Source organism: Aethalodelphis obliquidens, unplaced genomic scaffold (assembly GCF_003676395.1).
Source record: "Aethalodelphis obliquidens isolate GAN/ISIS:26980383/991018 unplaced genomic scaffold, ASM367639v1 scaffold63, whole genome shotgun sequence".
Lineage (NCBI taxonomy): Eukaryota > Metazoa > Chordata > Mammalia > Artiodactyla > Delphinidae > Aethalodelphis > Aethalodelphis obliquidens.
The window spans coordinates 5,748,849-5,760,163 of NW_020838007.1; the positions used below are offsets into that span (position 1 = coordinate 5,748,849).

At 45.2% G+C, this 11,315-nt stretch overlaps 1 protein-coding gene across 3 annotated transcripts in view; it reads right to left on the bottom strand.

The window, feature by feature from the left end:
* Positions 1 to 4,071: 4,071 nt before the first annotated feature.
* Positions 4,072 to 11,315, bottom strand: part of RAB12 (RAB12, member RAS oncogene family) — a 22,610-nt gene continuing 15,366 nt past the window's right edge. For 2 of the 3 annotated variants that reach the window (XM_027088837.1, XM_027088838.1), the window contains exons 3-6: positions 8,965 to 9,103; positions 6,905 to 6,994; positions 6,185 to 6,289; positions 4,072 to 5,261 (exon numbers count right to left, since the gene is read on the bottom strand). In XM_027088837.1, coding sequence (XP_026944638.1) covers positions 5,148 to 5,261; positions 6,185 to 6,289; positions 6,905 to 6,994; positions 8,965 to 9,103 — 448 coding nt within the window. In that variant the 3' untranslated portion in view covers positions 4,072 to 5,147. Of the gene's footprint in view, positions 5,262 to 6,184; positions 6,290 to 6,904; positions 6,995 to 7,437; positions 8,679 to 8,900; positions 9,104 to 11,315 lie in introns of those variants that run through there. The other variant, XM_027088839.1, reaches the window with a different exon arrangement.

The window sequence follows — 11,315 nt, forward strand, 5'->3', positions numbered from 1 at the left end:
CTTTCCTTTCCTAATGAGCTCTGGCAGTCTGTATTTTTCAAGACATTTGTTCATTTTATCTAGGCTGTTAAATTTATGTGCACAGAATAGTTTTATGGTGTTCCATTACCATTCTTTTGATGTCCTAAGTGCCTGTAATGATGTCCCTCTTTTATTCCAGATACGGGTAACTCGATCTTCTCTCTATATTCTTGATGAGCTTGGCTAGAGGTTTGTCAATTTTGTTGATCGTTTAAAAGATACTTTTCCCCCCACATTTCTTTTTTTTTTTTCATTGTGGTAAAATATAGGTAACATGAAAGTTACCAGTTCAGCCATTTGTAAATGTACAGCTCAGGGGCATCACATCCATTTCACATTACAGTGCAGCCATCACCACCATCCATTTCCAGAATTTTTCATCTTCCCAAATGGAAACTCTGCACCTGTTAAACACTTAACTCCCTATCCCCTGCCCCAGCCTCTGGCCACCATCATTCTACTTTATGTCCCTGTGAGTTTGACTGCTCTAGGTCCCTCATACAAGTGGAATCACTCAGTATATCCTTTTGTGACTGACTTATCTCACCACAACGTCCCCAAGGTTCGTCCATTCTGTAGCACGTGGTGTCAGAATTTCCTTCCTTTTTAAGGCTAATACTCCATTGTAAGTATATATCACAGAACACATTCTTTATTCATCTGTCAATAGGCACATGCGTTCCTTCCTTCCATCTTTCGGTTATTTTGAATAATGTTGCTACGAACATGGATGTACAAATATCTATTTGAACCTCTGCTCACTTCTTTGGGGCAGATACCCGGAAGCGGAATTGCCGCATCATACGGTAATTCTATGTTTAATATTTTGAGGAACTGCGTACCATTTTCCACAGTGGCTGTACCATTTTACATTCCTACCTTGCATAAAGGTTGCAAATTTTCCACGTCCCTGCCAACACTTATTTTGTTCTTTTGATAACAGCCATCCTCACCGGTGTGAAGTCATCTCATTTGTGGTTTTGAGTTGCATTTCCCTAATGACTAATTTTTACCCATTTAAAAATGAAGTCTTTCTTTAAATCGTTGTGTGGATACAGTTCTTGGTTTATTGACTACTATTATGTTCTTAATTTCATTTACTGATGCTTCATCTTTATTATTTCCTTCCTTCTGCTTGCATTGGACAAATTTTCAATGGTCCCACGACAGGCCGCAGTAGGTGGCAACCATCCAAGAGTGAAGAGCGGCAGGGCCTGGGGGAGATGGTGGTGGGGTGAACGTCTGTAGTCTGTCCAGCCTGGCTGAGGAGAGAGCCAAATGGAAGTTGGCCCAGTTGTTTTTGGCCTCATTCTCTTTCTAAACCATTTTCTTACCTATTTTCATGATTCCCCTTCAGGTACCTAACACTTTCCTGCTCCATTCAACATCCAGTTATTGGTACTCGGCAACACCAGATTACTCTTTGATGGGGATTCAAACTAACAAGTTACTTATACTAAAATCTTTTGGTTCGAATTATGGACTGAAAAGCTGTTTCCAGAGTTAAAGGGCATTTCAACAACTTGAGGTACATCTTTAATGGGCTGAGGGGCCCCTGAGCTAACCATGGGTTTAAGCAGCTGACCCTACAGGTAAAGATGATGACCCCCCTAGGCCTGATGGATCTGAGACACACCCTGAGGCCAGTCTCTTCCAGAGAGCTTTAGCCCCGGCAGCATCCCTTGTCTTTTAGAAAACGCACTCTTCCAATAAAATGCATTTTAACCGCAAGCATTTGCCGAGCTGTCTTTGGAAAGGTCTGCAATTTTTTTAAAGAAAGAAACCCAGTACAATGTAGGGATTCTACTGTTGATCTTGCCCAACAGCCTTAAGCCCCCAGCCCCGCATCAGTCAACAAGGGTGATTCAGTCCTCACTGCCCTGGGGCCCTGCTGTCTCTGCTAGGAGGGCACCTGGGAAATTCCACCCACTGGGCGTGTGCGCGGCGAGTTGTCTGTCAATAGTGGGTGGACTGGGGCTGGTTTATCCTGTTCTCACATCGTCAAAAAGGGTTATGGTTTAAGCCTATGGAAGAGCAGACCTGTTGGCAAATGGACCAAACTCATCAGCTCACAGAGGCAGATCTCCAGAACCATTTTCAGTAGTAACTGTCCATTTATGGGAATGAGACGTGCTCCAGGTTTTGCATGCAAACGGCTGGACTGCATTTCCAGTCACTGCCTTGTCTCTACCACGAGAACATTTCCAAGGAGCGGCCAAGTGTTCGGGAAGCGATAAGCCATGGGGATAGCAGTGCGTGCTTTACTATGAGGTCTGCTTTTTCCAGAGGGTCCCTTTGGTTTCAAATCAACAGCTTGTGAATGCACCATCCCTCTAGCCACCGGTCAGTAGCCTACTCATTCCTGAAGGCCCAGGAAGAGCACCCCCACCTCCCTCCACCCCTTCTCCCCACACCGGCCATGCTTCTCCTCCTCCGCTTCCCAGACTCTGCACCCGTCCTTTCATGATGGAAGCTCTGCCCTGCACTCACTCCTGTTAGGGGTCCATCTGTTGCACCTGATGAACTTATCCTTATGGGCAGGGTCTGTCTATAGTCTCTGTCATGTCCCTACAGCTCCAAGCACAGGGCCTGGCTTAACAGCAACCATGCGGTAAACTTCACTCTTGTTCACCACGGGATCGTAGCATAAATACTAGCCTGTATATCATGTCCTGACCCACCCTTAGCTTCAGTCTGTGGCCTACTTACAACTTCTAGGCAATAAATAATCTGTAAGATAAGTACTTTCTCTCTCCCTGGTAATGCAAGTCATTTGTGGGGGGAAAATACCCACCAACTAAGTTTAGGTAGCTTTACAGCTTGAGACAAGCAAGACGAATCTCGTTTCATTGCGTCCTCAAACTCAGTGGCATGAGGGATCTTAGTTCCCCAACCAGGGATTGAATACCCTGCGGCGCACGCGTGGAGTCCTAACCACTGGACCACCAGGGAAGTCCCACCCCTCAGTTTTAATAGTCAAAACTTTAATTAAAGTGTTAAATAAAACCACCTACCAACTTGAAACAGCACCTCAAGGATCCAGGAGGTAGAAAAAGGAAGACTTTGCAAGGAGCAGTGCAGCGGTGCCACTGCCCTGGCCTCTCTGGTGGGTGCAGCCAGGCTCAGCTGAGGGTCCGCAGGGAGCTGGAGCTGAAGGTCAGCTGTCTCTGCAGGGGAAAAGAGCGGGGGGGAAATGGCAAGTCCCTTCCCCTCTCCTCCCATCCCCCCGAGTTCATCCCAGCAGCAGGTCTAACGGGAAGAGCAGGGGTGTTGGCAGGTGTCCTTCAGAGCTGCGGCCCTGGCATCACAGGGCAGAGCACAGGAGGGCCGTCGTGGAGGCGAGACAACAGGTAAATGATCAGCACGATCCATGACTGGCTGCTGGACGGCAGGAGAGACATTAACCGGAACGTTCTCTTGAGGATAAACAGAACATTCTCTTGAGGACACTATCTGTAAACAGACATATATTTAACCATTTAAAGTGTGCAGCCCTGTGGCGTGAAGTACATTGTTGTGCAACTATCACCACCGTCCACCTCCAAAAAGTTTTATCATCCTGCACTCAGACTCCGTATCCACTAAACAGTAACTCCTCATTCCTCTCTCCCCCAGCCCCTGGCACCCACCAGGGGTGTGTCTGTGGATTGGACTAGCCTAGGCCCCTCGTGTGACTGGCTCATTTCACTCAGCATGACGTCCTCAAGGTCCATCCACGCTGCAGCCTGTGTCAGAATCCATCCCCCGCTGACGGACACTTGGGTTGCTTCCACTTTTTGGCTACTGCGAATAAAGTTGTGAACATTAGTGTATAGCATCTGTTTGTGCCCCAGCTTTTGATGTTTTGGGATGTAGACCCAGGAGTGGAATTGCTGGGTGGTATTGTAGTTCTATGCTTAAAACTCTTGAGAAACTATCAAAATGTTTTCCATGGAGGAGGAGGCTGCATTTTTCTTATCGAAGACACTCAAAAGATTAAGATGTGGAGTTTTGGAAGAATATTGTCAAACACGTAATTTGTAACTGCACAAATAAGTGTGGCAACTCAACTGTCATTCATAAATACAAAATTTTATTTGCATTTCATTAGTGTAGAAAGACCACAATGCTTCTCATATCACAACACTCAAGACACGCCAAGTTATTCAAATACATAATGACTTATTTACCTTGACTAAACAAACAGTGCAGTTTAAGAAAAGATATACCAAAGACAGAGTTCACAAATTCATTATCAGACCAGGGGGGAAAAAAAAAAGAACACAGTCTAGGCTTAATAGGAATAAGCTTCACCATCAAGGGGAGAAGTTTTATCACTACAAAGGTATATAGAATGTTTAGGCAAATACATGTACGTTCTTTGATATAGTAAAATGTATCTCTTTAAAACTCCTTTAAACAAGATTTGTTTAGGACAGCAGTGTTCTTTTTAAATCTTCTATAGTTTCAAAAACATTTCTTTATTGAATCTTTGTAGTTCTTAAAAGCACAGGGTATGTCCATCAGGAAACCAGAGAGATTCGGGCCTCGCGGCCAATTCAAGTCCTACCTTCTAACTAGTCATATTCTATCAGTAATACGTAATGTGAATAAATAACCTTCAAGACGGCTACGAATGGGCTTGCTTTGTGGGAAACACTCCAACACTTCAAAGATGCTACGGCTGGGAGAAATGTAAATAAAGAAAAAGCATTCAAGATCGCTTTCCCCCCTCCCCCAAAAGTCTTTAGTTTTGCAAATTTTCTTTAAAACAGTAAGCAAAGCACCACGTTCTTTCTTCTTATCAGAATATCTCTGTCCTCATAATATAATTAACAAGGACAATTATTTATTTCAAGAAACATTATAGTTCTCATTTCTCCTGTTCTTCGTATTAGAAGTACTACGTTTCCCAGTGTACATACACTAGGCACCGGGATAATGCATGAAATATAACAATTTGGAGGGAAATATGTCATTTATAACCAAAACTTACCCAGGATTGCATATCTGCGTATTTACAAGTTAGTGTATAGCTCTGACTTGGATTACAAAGTGCGAAAGGAAATGGTCAAAATGATTGTAGTGCAGAATGGAAACTTTCCTCTCTCCAGGAATCGCTCCCACTTTGTCTCCAAAGTAGCGAATCAACAGCATCGGACATGTGGTCTGGGTGGAGGCAGTTCTGGTGGGATCTCAGGCTCTGGTTGTAAGGAGAGGATGCTATTGGACAGCTCGTTCCTCAGCATGTCCAGAGGCATCTGAGGATAAAGAAAAAGACAAGTACCTTTTAACCCAACAATGTCTATGTAAAGACTACAAATCGTACCATTATAGAAGACTGAAGTATTTTGTATAGAAAACTCTTGAATCATCAGAATTTAATTAGGCATGAAAACATTAAGCCAAAACCTAAGAACCAGGTTCAGGGAGCTTCAACCATCACACAAACGCCGCGCAGCCTATTTCACACCCTACGGCAGAAGAGAGCCGACGGACCTCATAAACATTTATTTTCACAGTCCAGTATAATGGAAACTTAACGTACCAAAAAAGGAAAAAACAGTTCTGTGTTCTCCGGGGTTATACCATTACTAAAGAAAGAAGCACCTTCTCCTGGTAATTGTACAGACAGCCATTGTATTAGAAGCTTCTGAATTACGTTTGAACAGAGTCGATTATGTGTAACAGTAATACAAATACACTTAAAGATCTCACTAAGAAATCTTTGGATGCAAGTCCAAAGATGCCTGAACAAAGTGCTGCTGTCCAGTGAAGCCATCTTCCTGCCACCTGGCGCCACAAAAGGCCCCGGGATGGCCTCAGGCCCCGCCGGACAGCAGGGCCCCAAGGCGGGGCAAGACCTCCACTGTCTTTATCTAACTTAGTCCTTTGTAGGAAAACTCCGAGAGAGGACCAAAGTCAAATAACACTCACACCCGCTCCCCAGACCACGTGTGAGGCTGAGCGAGGACGGGAACGTGGCACTAGGGACATGGGGAGAGGCTGCCACGGCAGCGAGCTGGCTCCTTGGGCCGGGTCCTCGCCCCCTTGGTCTTCAGCCTGACGATGACCCCCGTGCTTCCCTTTCTACGTAAAAGTTTCCCAACCAAAAAATAGCAAAGGAAACAATGAACAGGTTTCAGATGAAACGCTTTCACGATGTAAGATTCTCTCTTTTTACCTTTTTCAGGATGTCATCCACAAGCTTCAGGAATATTTCGTCCACGTTGAAGTTATCCTTGGCACTTGCTTCACAGAACCGCATCCCAGTTATCTGCTGTGCAAACTAAGAAAACAAATTATTTTTCTCTGCGGGGATGCAACACAATCTAATGTACAAGCACAGGGCCTGTGACGGGGGACGGACAGCTCTGGGGCTTTGGCTTTCAGGGAAGGGCTGGGACGAAAGGCCTGGAAAGTCCTGTTTACCCTCAAATGTAAAGTTCACAAGTGTAGCCCATTTCCTACATGATAAGAAAACAACAAAACAACATCTGTAAGGTGACGCCAAGTCAAACTACATGCCCAAGTTTCTAAACTGTAGTGTATCTGACATTTAAAACGTGAATATCACAGTTTCTCCACGGAAGGTCAGAGTGAGGGAAAAACCACGACGAAAGCGATTATATGGTTTAAAAGAATATTTCTCTGTATAAGATGTCAGGTGAGATACTAAATAATGCAGGATACACTAATGCGTGTTTCTCTCCTCCATTTCAAAATGAATTTAAAGGAGCAGGAAGTTAACAACAGCAAATGAATAAGAAGGATGCAACTGAGTGATTACTTTTTAAAAATTATGAAATAATTATAAAGTCATTTATTAAAAGGGAAAGCACACAGAGTGCTCACTGTACAGAGCGTGGGTGCTGACACCCCCTCTCTGCCCCCCTTTCCTCACCTTTTCACCTTGCTGTCTGCTGATTTCTCTGTCAGTTTCACAGTCCAACTTATTTCCAACTAAAAGAAGCTCTGCGTCTTCTGAAGCGTACTGTGGGATTGTAAAAGAAGCTGCATTTCAAAGACAGGCACATCACACACGACGGGAAACATCAACCAAGGCAACACGTCTCACCCTTCCGACCACCTGCTTCACGATCTCTGAGCATCTACTCTGTCCCGGGCAGGGTTCCTGCCGGCCTCACAGCACTGTGGTCACAGGCCTGACGAAGCACAATGTTCTCAACCCTTGACCCATGATTCCTAAGAATCTATCCTAGGGAAGTGACTCAAAATATAGGCAAAGTTTTACACTTAGTTGAAAAAAAACTAAAAATCCCACAAAGCAGGTGAAGAATGAAATAAAGTACACAAAAGAATGAAGCCATAAACAAAACAAAACAAAACAAAAGCTTCGGAAGAACATTAAGCTGACACAGGAAGGCCCCTGTGACAATAGTTATTTAAACAAGCAGGTGTAAAACGAAATGCAGCAGGGACCCAATCTAGTTTTTCTGGATGACAGAACTAAAGATTTTTAAAATTTACGTTTGTGCTTTTCTTGGTTTTCTAAATTTTCTATAATGGCAAGGTATCATTAATTTCAGAATGAGGAAAAGTTAAGCTCCATTTCTAAGTTTTAAAAAAACAGCAGCCCCTAACATGGAGGCCACTGCCTTCGGTTTTAGCTCCATCCCTCGGTTTCGTGCTGGCAGCTGGCGGCGAGGGCGCCCCTGTCTGAGGTCGTTAGGAGCACACTCCGCGGCTTCAGCAGGGGAGGACATCACATCCCGAGACTCGCCATCCCAGAGCCCAGGCCCGCCCTGGGTCCCGACATCTCCGCAACTCTGGCAACCCTGGTCCCTAACACACTTTAAAGAGGCAGGCGTTGAAAATGTGCTTAGTAAGACCTGCAAAGGAACATTCTCCAACATCATCTAACAGATGGGTTTAATACAATTTGTAAACAAAATCCAATTTATAATATACTAAGTGTGCTTGTTACACAAAGGAACATTCTCCAACATCATCTAACAGATGGGTTTAATACAGTTTGTAAACAAAATCCAATTTATAATATACTAAGTGTGCTTGTTATACAAAGGAACTAAACATCAAATTACTGAATAAGGGGGAAAAAACTCTCAAAATGTGGCCACTGTTGACCACCACATCTCATCCTCAGTGGCTGTGTCGTCTACATGTGTATTTTGGGTCCCCGTTTCTCAGAGGGGAACCCACAGATTACATGATTCATATAGACTTGGGTTGTCTCCATATAGTCAAGTGTGGTCCAAAGGATAAACTCTTCTTTAGTTCCAAGTGAGGAGGTGAAGGCCATCTCTCATTTGAGGGCAGAGGTCCCATGGTGACCAAGGCCCTTGGCACCTCCCACGGGCACAGTAGAGACAGCTGTCCCTGGGAGGTTGCCACTCTGTGGACACTCACAAAGTGCGCGTCCAAGTGAACTTTCTGCAGAAACAAGGAGTCCTGAATCTGATTCCAGGGATGCAGCTGGACAGTGTGCAATGAGCGTGTCTGGGCTTTGAAGTCACACAGCCCAGGTACCAGAATAAAAATCCTGGCTCTATTATTTATAAGGGGATCCTGGAGACATGTTAGTTCTTCTCTGCCTCATCTATGATGCAGGGCTATATACCTACTCTGAACGCTGTCATCTGGATTAAATGACATTCAGCATGGAAAAACATGCTCCATAAATGTTTCCCTTCTTCCTTTTTTTTTTTTTTTTTTTTTGCGGTAACTGGGCCTCTCACTGTTGTGGCCTCTCCCGTTGCGGAGCACAGGCTCCGGGCGCACAGGCTCAGCGGCCATGGCTCACGGGCCTAGCCACTCCGCGGCATGTGGGATCTTCCCGGACCGGGGCACGAACCCGTGTCCCCTGCATCGGCAGGCAGACTCTTAACCACTGCGCCACCAGGGAAGCCCCCTTCTTCCTTTTGTAATGATTAACACCTACAAGCAAAGAGTTCACATCTGAGAGAGAAACGCAACACCTACCTTATCAATCATCTTCATCCATTTTGGCAAATCATCAAACGTCTCCTTCTTTGTGATATCATATACTAATATGATCCCCTTGGCACTTCTGTAATAAGCTGAGGTAATGCTGTTGAATCTCTCCTGACCTGCTGTGTCCCTAAGAAACAGCAGCAAAAATTAGTTCTGAACAACAACAGGGAGAGCCTCAGCCCAATTGTGAGCAACTCCTCACACATCTGTGCATATTCACTCTTAGTGGGGGGGGTAGCTTTTCTGAGCTAAGTACATCCAAACAAAATCATGAGGAAGCCCCAATTTCTTTCAAACCAAAATTCTGAAGAGAAGCAAATGCCGTGTAAAATGGTGGAAAGTATAACACACCATAAACTAGGTGGTTATCAACAATGACAAAATGCATGGATGATAACTGAAAAGATTTAAGCCTAGAACTCTTTTAACTGAACTCGACGGTGAATATCTGATTTTGCTGATGGAGTCCCCACGAATGAAAAACGCTACAGAATTGGTCTTGTTATCTTCTTAATCCCTCCAGAGTAGTGGTCAAAGGCAAAGGGAGAAGAGGCACCAAACAGCTTTGCAAACAACCAAGCTCATCACTCTCTGACTGCTGCCCTGAAATCTAAAGCTTTATTTGCTCTCCAGGAAAAGTTGTCCATTTCCACATGAGGATATATGCACACTAATAGCGCACAGAAGCTGGCTGAAACCCATTTTCTAAACCTAAGAAGCCAAGAAACTGCTTGAGAATCATCACAAATTTACAACCGAGGCTCAACAGAGCAGGCCTTCTGATCAGGAAAACAATCTTTAGTTACAATCTACCATTGTAGACAATCTATAATTAAAGACAATCTACAGACTGTCTTTAAAGACCACCTATAATTTAGTTTTTCCTGAAGAACCCTAACTCACGGCATACTCCCAGGGCCATGTGACATGGGTGGCTCGTGGCAGAGGAAGCGGAGGGGCGGTGGGGTACACAGAAAACGGGGTTCTCCCCTGCAAGGCATCCACAGTCTCTCACAGGACAGCATGTGAGCTTCTGAAATGGGGACATGATGTGACACCTCTTCCCAACGCATTGGATGGGGTGAAACTTGTGGGGCCGTGTCCCTAAAACACATACGGCAAAGGTGCTGTAACTTACAGCTTTGATCAGACTAGACTTGCCACCAAATTAGCTCCGCTTAGGGATATGTCATTATGCCCAAACAAACAACGCAGCTCGCTGGCAAATTCATTTCCTGGTAAAACAAGGCTACTTGCTTTGCTCCAGAGGCTGTAAGACTGCCCTGTGCCCTTGGCTGGAAGGCCCAGGACCTGAGGCCGGTCTGTTTTGTCCACCAGGGTCCAGTGGGTGCCTGGCCCACTGCGGGCCCTCGATCCACAGGTGTTGAACAAAAGGTTACATGGGTAAAATGCAGAAAGTGGATGTCACTTCAAGGCAAACAAACTTTATTTTATTTTTTTAAGATTTTTTTTTTTGATGTGGACCATTTTTTTTTTTCTGCGGTACGCGGGCCTCTCACTGTTGTGGCCTCTCCCGCTGCGGAGCACAGGCTCCGGACGCGCAGGCTCAGTGGCCACGGCTCACGGGCCCAGCCGCTCCATGGCATGTGGGATCTTCCCGGACCGGGGCACGAACCCGTGTCCCCTGCATCGGCAGGCAGACTCTCAACCACTGCACCACCAGGGAAGCCCCTGATGTGGACCATTTTTAAGTCTTTATTGAATTGGTTACAATATTGCTTCTGCTTTTTGTTTTGGTTTTCTGGCTGCGAGGCATGTGGGGTCTTAGCTCCTCCACCAGGGATTGAACCCTCACCCCCTGCACTGGAAGGCGAGGTCTTAACCACTGGACCGCCAGGGAAGTCCCCTGAACTTTATTTTTTGACCCAAAACTGTCCCAAAATTGGAACACTGAAAATGATGGGGACTGAATTCTTCAGGATTCCTAAAACCAACTTAGAGACACAAAAATGCACCTTCCAATCAGGTGAGAAGGAATCGATTTAGATACCGTTCATTTATATAAGGAATCACTGAACAATTTTATTTCCAGGATCCTAGACATTTAGGGGCATAATTAATACTTTCAAACCAAAAAAGAGTGAAATCTTTCAGACAGTGGTTTCTCTTCCTATCACAAGTGCTGGCTTGTTCAAGTTGGGATTTGATAAAACATTTCTCACTCATTTCTTTAAAAGCAAAAATAGGGCTTCCCTGGTGGCGCAATGGCTGAGAGTCCGCCTGCCGATGCAGGGGACGCGTGTTCGTGCCCCGGTCCGGGAAGATCCCACATGCCGCGGAGCGGTTGGGCCCGTGAGCCATGGCCGCTGGGCCTGCGC